This window comes from Motacilla alba, chromosome 2 (assembly GCF_015832195.1).
Source record: "Motacilla alba alba isolate MOTALB_02 chromosome 2, Motacilla_alba_V1.0_pri, whole genome shotgun sequence".
NCBI classification, from domain to species: domain Eukaryota; kingdom Metazoa; phylum Chordata; class Aves; order Passeriformes; family Motacillidae; genus Motacilla; species Motacilla alba.
The window spans coordinates 116,064,075-116,084,339 of NC_052017.1; the positions used below are offsets into that span (position 1 = coordinate 116,064,075).

Consider the following 20,265-nt stretch of genomic DNA (forward strand, 5'->3'; position numbering starts at 1 on the left):
AAAATCAGGTTCTTCATTAGGGATTGTACAGCTTTAGCTATACCAAAATATAAGTAAAATGACTTAATTGCTATAGGTCAGTAAATTCACCTTTATATTAATGTAAATGCATTTCTAGCAAGGAACATAAATATATTACCTTTCTAGTTAAGATATTCTGATATGACCTAGTTTTCTCAACCCCTGCAGTTGTACCCATAAAATATTTTTGGTTTGCTGCTGAAATGGTGGTAATTAAAAAATAAACAAACCACACAACAAAAAAGCAAACAAACAAAGCCCAAAAATTTCAGTGTCGGAATCAGGTGTGAAACTGTTCCAAGCAATTTTGTCACTCACCAATTCTGTATATTAGAACTTTGCTTCCATGTGGGTCTCTTGACCTTAGGACTCCATGATAGCCAGCTTGCAAGAGACCAAGAACAGAAGATGGTTGTAAATCTGCACTTATTTCTGGGCATTCAATTCTCCACTTCTGATAATTCTTCAATAACTGGTAAAAAAAAAAATCAATGTGGATGTCAGGTGAGCATCAGCTATCATAGGAAGAGCACAGTTAAAAATATGTTTTCCAAATGTGGTCACAGTCAGGTATAATTCATTAAATTAGCAATAATTTAATTGTATATTTTAATCAAATCACTCCTAGGAACAGAAGGTTGCTATACTGGATCAAGCAAGTAAGTAAATTGCCATGATGAATGAACCCAGTCAAATCATTAATGGACAGCAGTTGTCATTTTGTGTCAGAAAGAAAACTGAATGTACAATAAGCCTGTAGTTTCTATGTAAAATGCATCTAACCTCTTTTTTTCTGCTCAGGTTACCTTTAGCATTTTTCATTCTGCTACTGCATCAGACTCATTTGGGATTTTTTTTTAAATTTAGACATACAAAATTTTATGGAACATTCTCCTTCACTCACTCACTCACTCTCTCCCATCCTCCCTGTTTTTTACACAGTTTTCAGCAATTCCAGTTTACTATTTGATACAGGTATGCTCATCAGCATACCCAAAAACATTTTTGAGGTCTCTTCTGAGAGAATGAGAGAATACAACACAGTAGGGAGTCCATAGTCCATTACACATTTGACAATTTCCCTCCCACAGAGTGGAAATAATGAGATCCTGTCAGGTTAAAACAGAGATCCTGTCTGTTGCCAGGGTCTTGGTCAGCCTGGTTCCCAAAGCTGGGAGACAGCACCATAACCAGCATTTTTAAGGCACAGGAGGAGCTGTGTGTTGAAAGGCCATGGACTAATGATAAGGAAGAGGCAAGTAAAAGTGTTCCTTTGTGAGGTAACATCTGTGTTGAGGAATTACAGGCAGCACTGTGAAAGGTCATCTTAGAGACAGATCATGAAAAATTAAGTTGGTGATGCAGTAGTTCTAACCTCCATGTCTAATTACTTTTCTCCTTTAATATTAACTAAGTGGTTGTGGGTAAAATGAACTACGCTCTGCAACTAAAATTTATTTAAGACATTGTGCATAAGTAGGAAGCTATGCAAGACTGTCTTCTAAAATGCTTCCTCTCTGCTTATCAACTAAAATTTGCCTCTGCTGTATGACCTCTGCTAAGGTTACCATTAAGTTTGGAAAGTAGAGAGATAGCTATTACAAGTAATTCATATTTTGTTTTGATTTCCTCAATGGCTATGACTTAGAGGTCTAGCCCAAGACCTTCAAAGTAGCTAAGAGAACCAGAATTTTTACGTACCTTGTTTCACGGCAAACCAAAATGTAGCTTTAAATCTTAAAGGTGGCGTAGGCAGCCTAGCTTTTAAAATTGTTTCTATATTTCATCAAACAGGGAAACCCAACCTGATCCTCAGCACAATTTCACAAATTAAGTGTGTTAACTACACTGAAAGCATCAACCAAAAGTCTTTTACTTCCTACAATTTGTCATAACAGAAATTATTTTTTTCCTTCATCAATTACTCTGTATTTTGCAACAGAAATGCTAAAGTTAAAAAGCTGTCAGGTCCAACTAATAGAATATAACTGTAAAAAAAAAATAAATTTCTTGTATCTATGCAAGTATAATTTTCTTTAGTATTTTCATCAGAAGAATGATCAGAAGAAACTTCAGTAAAATCGAATTAATCCCTACAGACTCTTAGAGGGAGACCTGGAACTCAGCATCCTGTAGCTCACAGCATGCTCATGTCGGATAATTAGTCTTTTCTCCTACCCTTCCCTCTATTTTTAAGCTTCTTGTATCATTTTACACAAAACATACTTTTTTTTCAGCTTAATGCTTTTCTGCTCAAATTAAGGTTGAATGATTTCGAAGGTCTCTCAAATGAATTGCCACGAGGAAACTATTTATAAAACATTATTGTTTATCAGCAAAATTTACATAAAAATACATGGTTCACTGATTAGAAATTAGCTATACATTTTTATGGAAATAGAGCTTATAAATATGTATTTAGATTTTTAAAAATTTAAAAAATTTATATACCATACTAGAATCCCACTTGATTTGGCAGTGAAAAAAAAAAAAAACCAGATAAAAGCCTCATCCTAAACCATCACCATAGAAAGAAACATTTAACCATTAGGAGAATTTTATTAGTCTCTTGACTGCATTCAATCAGTTTTAGCCTAGGTTAATTTTAAAACTAACAAACAAACAAGGTGAAGAAAAGAGGGAGGAAGTAGGGAAAGTAAGTTAATTTGTGGAACAGAAGTTCACTACAACTGCAAAGATAGGTCTGTTGAGGTACTCTGATGATCTCACTCTGTCAGTACTTGACTGTCTACAAAGGGCACTGTTTGAGCAATCCCAACTGCTTTGTGCCAGACAGCAATGTCAACATGTTTCTTCCTTGGTCTTTCCAAAACAGACTCTGAAATAGCAGCAAAATAAAAAACCACCCTGAAAACAACTATGCAAACATCTGTCGCTTTGTAATTTGTCACTGTTCTTCTAAAATCTATGGTACCACAACATCATGAAGATATACATTTTAAACACCTCTTTGAAGAGCTCCCTGCCAAAACTAAGATGCAAATAAAATTACATATTAATTCAATACCCTAAATAATTGTGTCTAGTCAATACAGATGGTTTCTCATTTTCATGATATTTACATTTTTGCATTTTCCAAGTTGGAAACAAGGATTTAAGTTCTTGGACTTTGGAAGAAAGAGAGTGGTGTTTTCAGCTTGTGATGCACTCAAGATCCTTACAGAAGGCATAGTTAACCTACTTGCACACCCATTAAGGAGTAAATATATGGTTGGAATACTTCTGACACTTTCCATGACACAAGTAAGTGGTGCACCTTTCAGACATGTAACTTGGCTAAGCCTAAAACATACTTCCCTTGGCAAGAAAATTAGAAAATGCTGAAGAGTTCTCAGATTTTGAAAACGTAATTTAATTACCTAAAATTATTTAGGTCTGAAGTAAAGGTCAGCATTAGAGAATCTTCCACAGAATCTACAGCTAGCTTTGGTAGATATTCTGTAAATTCTTATTTTTGTAAGCAACCCCTTTCTTACAGCTGGACACAGTCAAGTCTCACATGGCCACTTAAAAGAGTAATCCTTAAACATATAAAGGAATTCAAACACTAGCAGTGATTTACAGGTTTTCTAGTTTTACACTGTTTAAGCACAGAAATTCATGTAAAATTCTTTTCAAGTAAGATTCTTTTTCAGCAGGGTAAAACATAAATGTTGCATATAACAATCAGTTTGGATATAGATGAAACAACCTAATCTCAGGAAAACAGATGCATTCATTACCCAGAATAAAAAATGGCTCACGCACTTAACGACACAAGAAAAACATCTCAATGTATAATTATCTGTGTTTACAAACAGAATAACCTACTTAGCATCTGCTCAGCATCTGAAAATAGATGCAAGATAACTTGATAAAGGGGGGGAAAGCTGGATGAAAAACTCCAGTGTCTGTAGTTCAGCATTAATTAAGAGGTTTTTTTCCCTGATGTCTGTTGGGGATGGTTCCAGATTTCTGAACATTAGAGATTACAAAGTTACCAATTAAACCAAGATTCAGGTCCTACAAACCAAAGTGAACTTGGTACTTAGGAGCAAAAGAACTAGAAAACACTGTGCTTGTTAGAGAAACTAATGCATCTGTATATGTAAATTAATTATATTTTTCTTGATTAATAAAGATTTAGTTATATCAATGTGGGTGATAGGCAGAATTAGGCCTCTGTTGTGTCAGAAGTTGTACCAATACACAAAATTATTAGGGAAAAAAATGTTTTCTACTGGCATTCTTTGCAGGAGAAACCACAGCTCAAGTTTCAGAATAGAAACATTTGTGCATATGTATTTTATACTTCTTTTTATATATGCTTGTACAAATGTACCCAGAATTTAAGCATACAGTATACACAGACAAATAATTTAAAATATTTTATAGAGACACAGAACTTTCCTAATTCCTCATGCATTACCTCCTTGTCGCTGGAAAAAGACTGGCACGTGCTGGCTTAGCAAAAAGGGAAGCCTGGCTGACTGATTTGTGTTTCCTCAAGAGTCAGCTCAGAGAGCTAATAAGGGCTCTTCCATCCTTTTCAAGGAATTCCTCAGTATTGATGGAAGAAAATCAGCCAAGTAACTGATTTCAACTTAGCATTTATGTTTGAATGATGTGAAGATCCTCAGAGGTAATGTCTGAGACTCAGCAGTGTGTTTGACACTACAGAAAACACTTCTTGGACAGTATAGTCATCCTAAGTGACTTCCTTGCAGCAGAATGCACTAGGAAATCCTCATTCCTCCATAACTCAAATGCAAAACCAAAGTCTGGCTATAAACCTTGGTATCAACCAGAACTCCTAAAAAGATCCTAGATATTCAGAGAGTTTTCAGTGCCACAAAGTGATGCTTACAATAGTATGTTATGAAAACTCTTTGCATAGAGTTTTAATGCCAAACATTTTTCTTCCCCAGAGTATAATCTGCTTCAGGTACAAAAAGACAGCATTCCAAAGTCACTGAGAGTCAGTCCTATTCAAGAGTTATAGAACGTAATGCAAAATAAAACAAGAAGAAACATTTATGTCCAAAAGGAGATGCTAGTTCTCCAGATTTCACATATCACCAGTGAATCCAAGTGTTTTGATGATAACAGCAAAGTCAAACATACACACATAGCTGGTACATTCAAAAAGGGGCAGACACCGATCTCTGTGGTGACCAGTGACAAAACGTGAGGGAATTGCCTGAAGCTGTGTCAGGGGGAGTTTAGGCTGGTTACTACAAAAAGGTTCTTTACCCAGAGGGTGGTTGGGGTCTGGAACAGGCTCCGCAGGGAAGTGGTCACAGCACCAAGCCTGACAGAGTTCAAGAAGCATTTGGACAATGCTCCCAGGCACACAGTGTGACTCTCTGACAGGGTGTCTGTGCAGGGCCAGGAGCTGAACTTGAATGATCCCTGTGGGTCCCTTCCAACTCAATATATTCTGTGATTCTGTGAGAATAGTCTGTTACTGAGCTTAAGTGAATGATTAGTGTCTTCAAGAAATTCAGACAGTTTTATCTCTTCAAGTCCTTCAATTTCAGATACCTGCTTCAGTGCTGGATTTTCTTCTAGCATGAGAGATATCAATATATCATTAAAAACAAGTCTGGAATTGTCATTGGAAAAATTGAAATAATTGCTGTTATGAGTCACCATAAAGGATTTAGAAATGGCATGTCTTGAGACAAGGTACCTGATTATTCTTTTCTGAAGCATTTCCAAATGTTGCTAACTTACATCAGATAAATCTGTGTCAATTATTAACCAGAAATGCATCAATAAAACGGTTTGGTCAGGTGCCAGACTCTTGATTCATAGTTAAGGCTAAGTATAAGCCCATACTAAGATGCTGGACAACCTTTGCTTATATACCTTGACAAGGCTATAAACTTTGATTATCCCTTAGCTGCTCTACAAATACTATGCAGTAGTACATGGAAGCCCAGTGGGCAAAGCAAGTCTTATTGGCCTGAACTCCATACCAAGAGGCAACATCAAATCAGGACAAGAGGGAAGAGCCACTCTCTGGACTGACGGCAGGAGGGCTCTGTCTAGGATGAAGTACTAACATAACTTCTGCGTGAAGTCACACTTGGGTTAGATGAATATACAACTTCGGACCATGAGAGATTTTTGCACAATAGTTCTCTTTGGCCTTGATATACCAATTGCAAAAAACACATTCCTGTTGGGAAAAAAAAAAAAAAAAAAGGTACTTCTGTTATTCTTCCCTTACTGTAAGAGAAGTATTCTAGGAAATTATGTCAGCTGGTATGTAGAAGATTAGGTGCAAGTGGCTACAGCACTTGGAGAACTGAAATTCTAGACAGAAACATTAAGCACAGGTTGGTTTGGAACATCAAAAACTTTTAATTCAAAGGAAGGTTTGAAATTCAGAAACTTAGCAACCTGTTGAGACCCAGAAAATCTAAAGAGATTTTAAAATGACAACTTTTTCAAAGGAGGTCCCCAGTGTCGAGGGCTGATTCTCAAGAGAAGCATAGGAAATCTGCTACTTCACAGACTCCCATCTCTAAACCTAGTCTAGATTCCACACTCCCAAAGATTAGTCTTACCTACCTAACACACCTCACAATCCCATCAAAGTGCAAAAACAGACAGGCCAAATTCAGAAGTGCCACCGTCCTGTCTATAGGATTACCAGTAACAACCAATTACAATGCAATTAGGAGCGGATATTCAGGAGTCCACATGTCCTCGTTAAGCTCTTTAAGCATTTTGGAGCCAAGGAACACAGGAAAATAAAATGGCTTTTGTTTGGATAGAAATAAAAAAGCATGGTCCTACAATGGTTAGTGCACAGCTTTGATATAAACAAACTCATTAACTTCAAGTAAAAGTAAGATACATAAAACCCAAAGGAATCTGACTTGACTCGTGGGTTCTTCCGTTGAGGAGGAAAGGTTCAAAGCTATGATGCAAATGTCATGAGTCAAATGAAAAGAACAAAAATACAATTTTTAAAGCTATTTATGATTAAGGGCCTAATTCAATTTCTCAATTTCCTTTTTTAGCTACCTTGATCCTGCAATACATCCCTATGCAAACAATCATCTCTTATGGTGAGTAAACTTGGAAAATCTACAGTCCAGAGAAGTCAGAAACTAATAGGTGAAGAAACTAATAGGTGAATTCTGTTGGGCAATGCAGTGTAAACAACATAAAATTCCATGGAAACACAGCTTTCAGTTGGCACATGTGAATCAATGCTTTTGCCCTGGGAGGATTTGGAAATACTTTCTGTTCCAAAGGTTTAACGGCTAACAATCTTTCATTTAAAAAAATAACAAACTGATAACAATCTGTGCCTTTGGATAGTAAAAATATGTGTGCTCGGTGGCAAAAAGGCATACAAAGAGATGGGAAAGTAACACGGCTTACCAAAGCCTGTAAGGAGTGCTGTAAAACGCTAACCTCCAAGGAAAAGGAAGTTTTTACTCATAGTTTTAGAGTAATTATAAGTCTGTAGCGAAACTAGTACGCCTGCTAGTAACCTGAGCCTGATAGTCATGACAAGGGTGTCCTTTGAAGGATACTGTTTCCTAATCGGAGCTGTGACCTTACCGCACTTACTGTATAGGCGAGTGACTGTACCGTCTTTGTGTTACCACACCGATACCAGCCGCCACCCCGCACATGGACTCGGTGCCGCGCCGAAGACACGGGTGACAAGCAATTAGCTACACCCTGGAACTCCCCGCTCGGCCTCGCCCGACCCGGGCAGCGCAGGGCACGGACCCGCCCCGCAGCCCGTCCCCGCAGCCGCAGCCCGAGCCCGGCTGCCCCGTCCCGGGCCGGGGCTGCGCCCCCCGGGCACCGGGACCTGCCGCCGCCGCTCCTCACCCTCCAGGCCAGGTCCAGGTGGAAGTCTCGGGCGCGCAGGAACCGCACCAGGAAGGCATCGGAGAGGGGCTGCGGCCAGCGCTGGCCGGGCTCTGCCTCCGCCCGCCGCCGCAGCTCGGACACGGCGCCGCGCACCCGCGGAGAGTGGTCGGGCAGGTCATTGAGCTGCGCCATCCCCGCGGCACGGCCGAGCTCAGCCCCGCCGCCGGAGCCGTCCCATTGAGGGGAGCCGCGGCGGCGGGGCCCGGCCGGGCTGCCCCCGCCCCCGCCCCCGCGGGGCTTAACCCCTGAGCGCCCTCCCGGGCCCCAGGCGAGGGAGCGGGCAGGTGTGCCGCGGCCCCTGCACTGCCTCTCTTGGGCTTGGCTTTTCCACTTGTACGGACTTGACTGGTTTTTAGGATTTTGCGATTAAGCCCACCTCCTGTTTTTCGCTTCCAGCCCCAAAAGCGAGCCGTACCGGCTCCCTCTGGAAGGCGAGGGGCGGCCCCTCGGAGCAGGGAGACCCCCGCCACTGGAACCCGCGGTGCCCACCGCAGGAGGGTCATCCCGGACCCCTGGAACGCGCTAAGGGTCGTGGCCTCCCCTTTTGGCGAAAATAATCCATCTTTAGATACTAAATCGCAAAACGCTGCAACTTCATTGCAGCTGGGAAATGAAGCGCAAAGTGGGGATCCCTGCTGGGGCAAAACTGCCTTGGAGCATCTCATCCGTAACCTGGATATGCAGTAATGAAAATATACTCACTCTGCCAGGAGAAAGGGTGGTGAAATTGAATTCAACTTTAGTCCAACTTGGCTGCCCAACAGTGAGTTCGATTATGAAAGGTAAAGAGTTCATTGCTGTTATTTTATTTTGTATTTTTTGTATAACCTTTTTCTTGTATTGGGTTTCCTTTGAGATCTCTCTGGCCTACTTATGCTAAAAGCCTTATTTCATTTAATACACGATTAATAAAGCATGCTTAGGCCTAGTAAAAGGTTTACAAAACTTTGTTCCATATTACTTTCCCCTTTTCTGGCATTCTACAGTTAATACTTACTTTTTGATCGGCATTTTGTTAATATCTAACCATGTCTTGGACTCTTATACACTACTGAAATGTCTACAGGTGTCCCCCTCAGCTTTCCAAATGTGAAAAAATATCTGCCTAGCTAAAAGCAGATAGGTAAGGAGTGGGAAGAGGGGTTCTTTTGCCCACCCCCCCTCCAAAAAAAAAAAAAAAAAAGAAAGAAAAAAAGGCAGAAACTCAAGGGATTGAAAAGGGACTGAATAGGGAACACAAGCTTGCAGGGAGAAAGTATTGGAGGAAAGGATAAAAACTGGGAAATGGGTATGCAGTCACTACTATTTAGATGTGGATATATGGGCAAGGAGGTGTGAGGAAGTGTGGGCTTCCCCTGGAACAAGAAGAAAAAGCAAGCTGGAAATACAGCAAGAAACAGAGAGAACAGAATATGGAGGAGACACTAGCAACAGGCTTTAAAAAAAAAAAACCACTCCTTTTGTTTCTGGGCAGAGCTTCCATGGGAAAGATTTGCATGCAAATGTGTAACCCAACCATGGGTGGTAGGAGACAAACAAAGCTAAATCACAGAAAGTTCATACTGTGATTTTAAAGACCACTTCATAATTTTTGAGAACCTTCTTTTGCCATCTCAGAATTCTCCCAACTTAGTGCTTCATCTGTGAAAACAAAAAGGCCAAGTAAATACAGATCTTTTTCATTAGACTGATCAGCTGAGGAACTCATAGCTTCTATCTAGCTTTTCTACAAAATTCATATCGTCATTTTGGCTTCATATGTGAAAAAAATTAGTTATACAAGCAGTTTCAGTGATTTCCTTCAGGAGTCAGTTACAAAAATATCAGTAAATTTGAGTGTTTTGTTAAAAATCCTGCAAATGAGGCTGCATTAGTAAGACTGATGAGAACTCCTCTCTCTGACAATGGAGATGTGATATCGTCAAGGCTTCCTTCAGAGGCACCAGCATGTTGTATACTTGACCCTTCACCAGAGCAATTAAGACCTGTTGCAAGATGAAGCTTGTAAGTAAAGTTTTTGTTTTGTTTAATTACATCTGGAAAAGAGCTCAAGTGTCTGAAAGCTCTGTCTAAATAAATTATGCCTGTTTGCAAACTTTGCCTTGTTTGTGTCCTTGGACCAGGATGAGTACTCTTATTAAAAAAAAAAAAAAAAAAAACAAACTTGAAAATGTGACAGCAGCTCATTGATGTTTCCTTTTGGCATATTCCTGTGACAAACAGACTTTTGATGGATAGCTGGAATTTGCAGTCCTTCAAGAGAATATTTACATCTGAGTAAAACCCAGATAATACTTTAACAGGTCTGTGACAAATGCTCAAGAGGTAAGGAGGCAACTATCTTAGATTGACTGTAATATACATATGCACTTGTGCTTCTTTCTTTTACAAGATTCTATAAAAACCTGTAAAAGGTTTTTTTTTTTTTGAGTTTCAACCTGGCAGTAGTAGTTGTATGTTTTTTCTGTGAATGATATGGATAAATGCAAAGACCTTGTCTTTCATGCACATGCACTTAAGTTAACATTAATATACAAGTTTCATTATGATCAAAATTAAGAGTTTAATTTGCATAAATGCTGAACACTTAATTCCAGACACTGATGTTTGCAGGAGGTTAGTATCTCTAAGATTAAGTTCTAGTTAACTTGCTCAAACTTGGGCAGAGAACATGGAACATCATGGAATGTTTAATTTTCAGGTCTTTGATTTTTCTACTAAGAATTCACATATTTAAAACACCTAAATGCAGACTTGTGAGTCAGGAAATCAAGATAAATATTGGGAGAGTTGATTTATGGTGTGAAACAGATTGCTCTTTCCTCTTGCCTATCTAGTCAAAGAAGTGCACACCAGCTAAAGCGAAGTAACCCTACACTCCCAATAGAATACAAGTATTAATTCTTCAAGATTATGACATATTCCAGGGTGAACAGGTGTTTGGTATGAATTAATAACATTTATTAACTAGAGAGACATTCCATGCCATTCCATGCACATGAAAAAAATATTACCTATCACTCTGGTATTTATTATGTACAGGTAAAAAAATCCAAAATCCCTCCAAACCAGTAGTCCTGTACAAGCAAACTCCTGTACAAATGCAAACTTCCAGTGAAATCCAGAGCAGACAGTCATATCACTTCAAGCTTGTCATAGGAATCTGTTCATGTAAAGTACTTTGGAACTGGAATATTACTGTTAAATCTTTCAAGCAAAGCAAAATTGAATTGAGAGCTCATGACTGTATCTGAAGGGTGACCATTTTGTTCAGCAAAAAGGAGTGTAAATCAGCAAAAAGCAGTGTCACCCTTCTCTGAATCCATTCTGTAAGAATACTTCAGCATAGTAGTGTTGAAAATGTCAGCTTTTCACTGAAACCCCAAAGTGTATCAGGTCTGGTTGCAGTGTATACTTTCAGATTTTCTGTCTCAATTTCTCCGTGACACATCTTCCTGTTGTCTATCTACTCACTGGTGCTGATAGCATTGTTTCAAACTATGTCAAACCTTTTTCTATTGTACTGGACCCAAAGCTTGTAACATACTGTGTAGCGAGGTTGGTTGGTGACTCAGCAACTTAGTAACAGCCTTTGAAAGTCTTACTCTGTAGTGCAATTCAGATGTCTCAGCAGACACTCGATGGTGGGCGCATGGCAGAGAACTTGTCTTTCATTTTACACCACAATAGACTATTTCCAAAACCATCTTGGTGTAAAAACAATTTTTAAAAAACACGTAATATAAGCACAGCCCAAGCTCCTACTTAAACTAAACCTACTTTGCGCTGTAAGACACTGCAATCCTCAGTAGGTGATGAGACAATGAAAAACATTGAAAGCCAGGGTCACTCAAGGACTGACTGAGCTATGAAGTCTTTGATCCTGCTGTCTTGCTGTAGCAAAAGTCTGAATCATCTGCCCCAGACTGCATGCAGAAGTGATGCTTATTCACTGCCAGGTTTATGGACATCCCCTCGAAGTCTGAGCATGTTCTGAAAGCAATAAGGACTCGGTAGACCCAGCCCTGTCACATGGCTGCGAGAATATGCATCACACTCTATATAAGGGGAGAAAAGACTTGTGTAGGTTACCTAACTCTCATCTCTTCCTCCTACTCTGCTATCATAATTTTCCTTTCACATACTGAATTAAAAACGGGTCTATGCTGCCTGCAATTTGTATTGTCTTAACACAGAAAACTTTAGGATGAATCATTGACAACTTAATTTCATTTAACACCAGCTTCTCTGTTTCCAGCTGAAGGCCAATCATCTCCACTGAATTTCCTAATGTACTTTTATTAGCATGTAAAAGCACTGTCCACTGCCTTGATGGCATAAAGCTTCAGAGGCTTTATGCCCTTTACAGGGCATCAATATTTTATTTACAAAAGAGCTCAAATGTGAGAAGCCACATTAGAACTCTAGCCTGTGGATATATTTCTGTTCTTCCTGAAATGGTACCCATCCTCTTTGTGATCACCGGGGATCATGATGAGGTAAACCTGAGGGATTAGAAATACTACCCAGTGTGAACTAAAATTGGATTATAATGTGTCTGCGGCTGGTGGCATGTCATAGAGCCAGTCTAGACTGGAAAACTTTCTGCAGGGTAAGCACCAATGTCAGTTCTTCAGTATGGCTGCTGTCACTGGGATATGCCAAAACTTTTTGCCCTTTGCAAAACAGCAAAGTTGTGGAGGTCCAGAGAACAACTACTTTTAAATAAAGTCTGTTGATATAATTTCAGAGGATATGTTTGATTTTCAAGAATTTTTTTTCCAGAAGCTGTGTTGAGAAGTGACTGTCCATTGTTGGCTGCTGCAAGTTAGCAATTGACAGGTTCCAGATGATGAAATCAATGTGGCCTAGTTTCCAGTTGACCAGTGTTTCAAGTTCCTTCAGCATCCTTGGCAGATGGTGGAGACCTGCTGCCTTCTCTGTGTGGGTTGCTCCTGAAACCAAGGTAAGATCCTCTGATTGATCCTCTCTTGCCTGACAGGGACAGTGGTGCTGTGCTGGCTGTGACCAACACACGGGCTGACCCTGTGTGGACAGGAGAGAGGTGAGGGCAGTGGAACTCATGCTGCAGATCGCCTTTCTCCAAGCATTATACTTTGTAAGGACTAAATACCTTCAGGCCTTGCCTTTCTGTCTGTAGTCAACATTAGGTCTTGGGTTCAAAAGTTATGTGAGAGAGAGAAAGGTCAGAGTCTGACTAACGGACAGAGAGAGGGCCAGGAAATGTGATCCCATTTATTTTCTTGAGAATAAATTAAATCATACACAAAACTGTAGATTGTATTTTGGAGGGTGCGATTTTCCAAAGCTCCTAGACGCAGCATGGTAACTTTATTTATGCACCTCATCTTAACTCAGATTAAGGGGGAATTAGGAACCTAAGTAACAGTTAAAGTCTAACCTAAATGACTCTAATAGGATTTGCTGTATCAATTGATTAGTCTTAACCCCACTTTCTGTATTTAAAATAGTAGACGATAGGAGTTTTGGCAGTGATTTTGAAGAGTCTACCATTTTATAAAGCTTATATAAAAGCAATGATGATGACTGAAAAGCTTGAAAAATGTACAATCACAACATTAGGTGTCCATGTTCACACCCTGGTAAAAATGTCACTGGGGAAACAAAGCTTTAGATTGCTGACAAACAGTCAGCAACGATGAAGCAATGCTGGTACAATTTTTTGCAGTGATAAAAATAAACAAAATAAATATTGGGTAAGAGATCCCTTATTTTCTGTAGCCAATTAAAACATACAGTGTGTCAAAGAAATGTTGCAAAGGCACAATCAAAGCAGGCCTTCTTTTGGTTTTCATTACTTTTATGTGTTGGGTGTGCAGCAAAGAGCCATATGTTGTGGTAGATAAGGTGCACTGACACTGTCAGGACCTGTGAGCAAATTCTGGCTGATAACTATTTGCAGCAAGGATTGCAGATGAAAGTAAGCAGAGTGACAAGAAGTAGAGATGCAATACCTTTGTCTGCTGGGCATTGTAAAACTAAGACTGGTATGCCTCACTATCAAAATTGATTTCTCCCAGTCAAATGGAAAGCAAATTTCAGCAGTGGGACCAATATTTTACTCTCAGGATTTTTTTTCACAGAGAAGTTGATTTTAAAGAGAAAGACTTATTAGCTCTAAAATTATATGTCTTTAAACTGTGAACAAGGGCTTTTCTGTATGTTTTTCGAAGTTATTTTGAAGTTATTTTCAAGTTATTTATAATGAATGCAAATAAATCTGTCCAGAGCACAACCATCCATTTACTGCATTCCAAGATTAGAAAATTGGCTTTCATTTTGTATTGTAAACCCCAAAACCTATGAGAGCATTCTGTGGCAAAATATTTGTATTTGAATTTAAAATGTCTGATGGATATTTAGATACTGTACTTGCACTGACTAAGTCGTCAACATTGGACATTTCAAGACAAAAAATCAATTCAAATTGGCAGATCTCTCTACATGCAGATTGGTAATTCTCTGTGAAAGCTTGGAGTTTAAATGAGGAATATCTTCTCCAAAGAAATGATTCTAAATAGTTTTATTGCAAAACCTAGATGAACGGCTTGATTTTTAAAAGTGCTTAAACTTGCATAAAGTATCAAAGGAGGATATAGAGCTTCTCAAAATTATGTCTATTGAGAAGCTTATCTCTAGGAACTTATAAAGAAGTTGGGCAGAGTTTAAGCAGTGCAGATAGTTTGACCCATGTAAATTCTAAGCATTAGGGTATTATTTGCCCATCTCCCTGACAGTAAAACCAAAGCTAATAAATAACCACATTGCATCATAATTTCTTGCTACTTTGAGGGAAATCCTGTTAACTTTGACCCTTGCCTGCCAAGTGAAACAATATTTGAGTTCTTCAGTGAGATAAAAACTTCAATCCAGGTGGGCAATTACTGGGTATTAACTGAATCAGATGAGTTAATAAATGAATTAGGTATTTTTTATTCTTGATTTTCTTCACTTTCTTCAGTAAATTTAACTAGAAAAGAATGCTTTCTATATTGCTGATAATTATCATATTCACAATCTCAATTCAACACCATTGAAGGAAGCATGCATGAGCCATTTCTATCTTCTGTCAATGTTCTCCTTTCTTTTAGTGCATGAAGGTAGCCAGAGGACAGACCTGTCCCTAGGCAATGAAATAAGTCTTCCCTGTGATGTCCTTTTAGCTGTCTGGGCAAAGGAACCCGGTATTGTATCAGTGAAATTCAGCAAAAGGCATGAGCATGGAAGGACTTAAAAGGTAGTTCCATGCTGTGGTTAACCTGAAAAGATACCTGTGATTCCAAAAGAAAGCATGCAAAAAGGTGAATAATATACATTGATGGTACTACTACTACGGCTGATGTTGCTGTATTTTCATAGGCTCTGCAGATGCAGAATGAGTTTGTCTCTGGCCTCAGGCAGCATATAACTATATATAAGAAAGACACAAAAAGACAGAATTAGACAGGGGACAAGAAAACAGTGGAACCATACTAGTCAAAATAAGAAGCCTAAATTATTGCATGCCTGCAGCCTAGTTCTAGAGAAACCTAAGAATGGCCTAGACGAGAGCTTCAAGGAGGGGCTGAAAGCAGCAGATTCCTTTTGAAGAGTTTTTCCCAACAGTGAGGAAGAAGCTGGCCTGCACTGATTTCTAACTCACTGCTAAAGAAAGGCTGATGCCACAGTCAAAAGTGTTTTGATTCAAGGATAAACATCTTAGGTGTGATGTCACAGATAAATTGGAGAAACACACAGAGAGCTAACACTTTCAGATGTGCACAGTATACCAGCCATGTGGGTGGGTGTGAGCAGGGCAAGACTGAATTTGACAAAACCAGAACAAGGTTTCAATAAATGAGACAATCATAATGTGAATAAGAAAATGAGAAATTCAATTTATGAGCAAACAAAGAAAATTCAATCCTGGATACTTTTTTTTTTTAATTCACTCTGTGAATTATTAAAAAAAAATAAAGGTATGATCTATCTAGCAATAAAGACATGGAAGAGCTTGATGTTCAAGTATAGCCAAAATGACAGGCAGAAAAATGACATCTGCCACAGCAGCAAGGGTTATGCTGTGAGGATGAGGCTGTTGGCTAATCATCCATCAGAGAAAGCCTGGAAGCCATATGAATATATTAGTTGCCAGATAAATGTTTTGGAAGTGAGAAGTGGATGTGATAACTCTAAAAAAGCATGACCAATTGCATAGAAATAAATGGTATTTGATATATATCTGATGGCAATACAAGCACAAAAGAAATCACATACTGTAGTCTATCTCAGAACTGTTATTAGTCATCTCTGTCCTGTAGCAAAGCAGTAAGGCATCTCATCTTTGATTTCTAACAGTTATTTCCATCTCATATTAAACTATTTTTAGACTGAGTGGGTAAAAAGTTTTGCTTCCAAACAAAAGTAATACGGTCTTAATGCATATATCTAGTATGGCCTGTTACTAACCTCCTTTTATCTGGAGAAACAGTCATTCACTCCAGCTTTTTGTTTGCTTGTTTGTTTGTTTTCCTTACATATTCAATGTTTAATTCATCACAAACACCTTGATTACTCATCCTCTTTAATCATCTTTGTTCAGTGAGAGAGCCTTGTGAAAAATACGCAAACTATGCTTTTAGGACATCTTTACCTGCTATTTCTCTAGCTTTTAAAAAGCTAAGAAACTTATTTTCTCCCCTTTGCAAAGGCTGTGTAGCCTGGCTTTCAATCAAGGCATATTTCTGCAGTCCTGTCTTCAGACTAACTTTTTCGTAAACTTACCATTTTCTGTCTTACAGGTCTCTCCAGGAAATGTTTCTAAAACACCAACACCACTCAGTTATGTAGATTTACATCAAAATGGTAAATCATCAGACCATGCTTCTTCTTCACCTTGATTTTAAGATGGTCTATCCTGAGACTGGCACAGGGAGTAGCTCCCTCCCTACTTTGAGGACTCACAGAACCAAGGGCTTTTTTCTTGGCTCTCTGCTGAGATGACAAACTACTGTTCTGGCCCTGACTATGCAGCAGACTCACACTGCCATGAACAAAGATTTTATCAGCCCCCTCAGAAGAAAATGAAACAGAAGCGGTAAAAGAAGCGGTAAAATAAGAACTAAGTTGTTAAAACTCACCACAAACTTAGTGAACAAATAACCTAAATAAAGAATAAAATCTATAGCCTGGTCTACCCAAATGGGACTTCCGGTTTAAAAGAAACACTTTGCTTTTTGGCAGTTTGGCAAATTGAGAAAAGGCGGCACTGAGGTACAAAACTAAAACTGGTGGTAAACTTTAGCAGCGACAACAAACTGAAGAAAGAAAATAGTGTCTTTATAAAACTTGTAAATCCATTTCAGATCTACAATAACAAAGAAAATGAGGAGGAAGCTTTTGAACAATCCACTTCATATTAGTTAAGGGCTGCACTAACATTTTCTAATTTACATATTTCAGATTATGGATATCATCATTATTGCAAGATGCAATGTAGATAATTAAGCCTATTTTTTCAGGTCCTGCAGATTATCTGTCTACAAAATGCTGAGCTTCTGATTAATTTCTTCTCTATAGCTTTCCAGTGACCCAAATCCTTGATTTTCTTTAAGATCAATATCCTTAGGCTGTTTCTTCATAGACTACATTTTAAACATGAAAAATACTTTACATGATGTGGACATGTAAATGTGAAAGATTAGCTTCCCATGTACATCATCCTAGTTTGTACACTTTACTCTGCTTCCCACCCTTGTAGTGAAAAGGGCTTTTGAGCTTTGGCCATGAGCAAATCAGACTGCTACACCTAAATGACAGACGAAATCTTACTGCAGTGCACTTGGCAGTAATTAGGTCTGAATTCTCCAGGTTTGCATGTGCACCCTTTAGAGACCTTAATACAGCCTCTCTAGAATCTCTTCAAATTGGCAATTCACACATGCTTTTCCTTCATATAGTAATTTTAAACAATTTTTCTATGAATAACAGAAGGTTGACTAACTCTAAATTTGTTCTGTGCTTCTTAAACTATTCCAGCTGTGGTTAATCTGATTTTCCTAATCATCAATAACTCCTAGTGCAGAACCTCCAGTTCCTGCCCCACCTTCAGTCTTACCCTGAGTTTCCCACTGGGCTCCCTCACTTCAGTTCTTCAGGTCCCTCATCCCAGACCTGAAGCCCTCCTGCCCCATCAATCAGATCCCTCTCATGGTGTCACCTTTGTCACCTTTGCCAACTTACTCCCTGGGCAAGATTTGAACAGGTGGTGTGAGTGTCCTCAGCCACCTGCCTGAGGTGCGTAGGCAAGGAAAAAAGATAGGCACAAGTTCATTGTGTTTCCTCCCTCTCCTCTGTCTACCCTCCCCTTACCATACAAATTAAAGGAGATTGATCTCCTGGAGTCTGCAAGAAACAGAGAAATGCCTTTTGAAAGGCACTTCCCTCAAAACCACATGCTGAGGGAGGCCTGGATCACCAGAATTTCACCTTCAAGGCAGGAGAGGAAACTGGAGTGGCCTGAAGGCTACAGGTGTCACAGCTTCTCTTGGAAGCTGCTGGGAATTCAAGGTCCCACTAGGGCACTGGACGCAGTTTGACAGGGAAGCAGCGTTAGGAGCAAATAATTTTGCCAGAAGCTTTTATTGTCAGATTGCAAGGTAGGAGAATTATTGGGCAATTAACTGGTGCAGAGCTAACCAAGAAGTCTGGGGCAGCTGTAGTTTTTTTACAGCTCCAAAACAGCTGAATTTCATTAGGATGAGTATTACCATGGGTCTTTTGGGCAGTTAGAACTTGGTGAAGGGAAGGAGAGATCTTGACTCCATTTCAGAAGGCTGGTTTATTGTATTATGATATATATTACATTAAAAAGACTAGACTATAACTATACTACAAAGAACAGAAAGCAAGATTCATCAGAAGGTGAGACAGGAATAGAAAGGAATGAATAACAAAGTTCTGTGACTCCTAGAGAGTCCGAGAGCTGCTGCCTCCTCGATTGGCCCCCAAGTAGAAACATCTCACATTGACCAATCGAGGAAGCACCTGCTGCATTCCACAGTAGCAGATAACAAATTGTTTACACTTGAAGCTGAGGTCCTCTCAGCTTCTCAGGAGAAGAAAATCCTAGCAAAGGGATTTTCATAAAATATCACAACCACAGATGAGTGATTGCACAGAACATAGTTAAAGAATAACTTGAGAAAACAAGACTTGGTCTCCACAAGGAAATTGGAATAGTGTCCATAATTCATACCTGCATAACTGGCCATAGGGGCCTTCCTGCCCCTTCCCCTGGGCATGTGCTGTAACATCACAATAGTCTTCCTGTGTTCCTTGTGGAAGTTAAACTTCTCCTCTGAGTGATGAAGCATTCAGGCAATGCCAAGATTTGTCTTTATTTAATGTATTTAAAGAACTACTTATCCAAATCACTTTGAGTCTGGACATAAACTTTTTATTCAAATGCCAAAAATACTAATGGAAAACAATCTATTTTGAGGGTACCAAAGATGAAGAACCACTGAAATTTATAGCAGAGAGCAGTACCATCTCCATAATGGCGAACATCTAGTTTTACTCCTGAAACAGAAAACTCAATTCTGGAGGAGGAGGAGCCCAAGCATTTGGAAAGCAACTTATTCCTGTTGCCAAGAATTTTCCTGTTGGAGTGTTGACTAAGGAGTTATAATTTAATATTACTTAGTCACAATGATTTCCAGTTGCCCCTGTATTTCAAGCACCACCTAGTGGATCTATTTAAAGATACCAAAACAAAAGCAAGGAACAAATTTTTTTTTCTTTTCAAGGAATGAATTGCAGCTGTCAGCCTCCCCTCTTTAAAATTTGCTATTTGATTTCTTGTTCATAGCAGGTCACAACAGCTTTGAAAAACACTAAATTAATACAGGTGAACAAGTACTGCTTAGTATGCACAAAATTTGGCTCTTACTGAGCCTCAGTGTAGGACATTCTCTTCCCAATTCATTATGCCCAGAACATTAAGATGGATATGTCCTTTAATTTTCAAAATTTCCTGAGTAAAGAAAAATAAACTTCTTCTTCCTCTAAATGGAAGCAAGTGAGAAAGACTGAGTAGTCATTATTTTAATACTGGAAAATAACTAACCAAAGAAAGAAGGTATTTCTAATCTTGTTTGCCAGGCAGTCAAATATAATTTTTAAAATGTAGTATATTAAGCTTATAGACACTTGATAGATGTCCTATCTGAGCAACTACCTACAACAAATATAACATTAATCAATACATTGTTTGTTAAAATTTTTATTATTCTTGCTAATTTAATTTAATTATAC

The 20,265-nt window shown here is 38.9% G+C and overlaps 1 protein-coding gene across 1 annotated transcript in view; it reads right to left on the bottom strand.

Moving 5' to 3' along the window:
- The window catches only part of TTPA (alpha tocopherol transfer protein), a 36,124-nt gene that overhangs the window by 8,040 nt on the left and 7,819 nt on the right, over window positions 1-20,265 (bottom strand). Inside the window, exons 2-4 of the mRNA XM_038126921.1 lie at window positions 8,342-8,529; window positions 7,885-8,294; window positions 340-493 (exon numbers count right to left, since the gene is read on the bottom strand). Coding sequence (XP_037982849.1) covers window positions 340-493; window positions 7,885-8,294; window positions 8,342-8,529 — 752 coding nt within the window. The remainder of the gene's footprint in view (window positions 1-339; window positions 494-7,884; window positions 8,295-8,341; window positions 8,530-20,265) is intronic.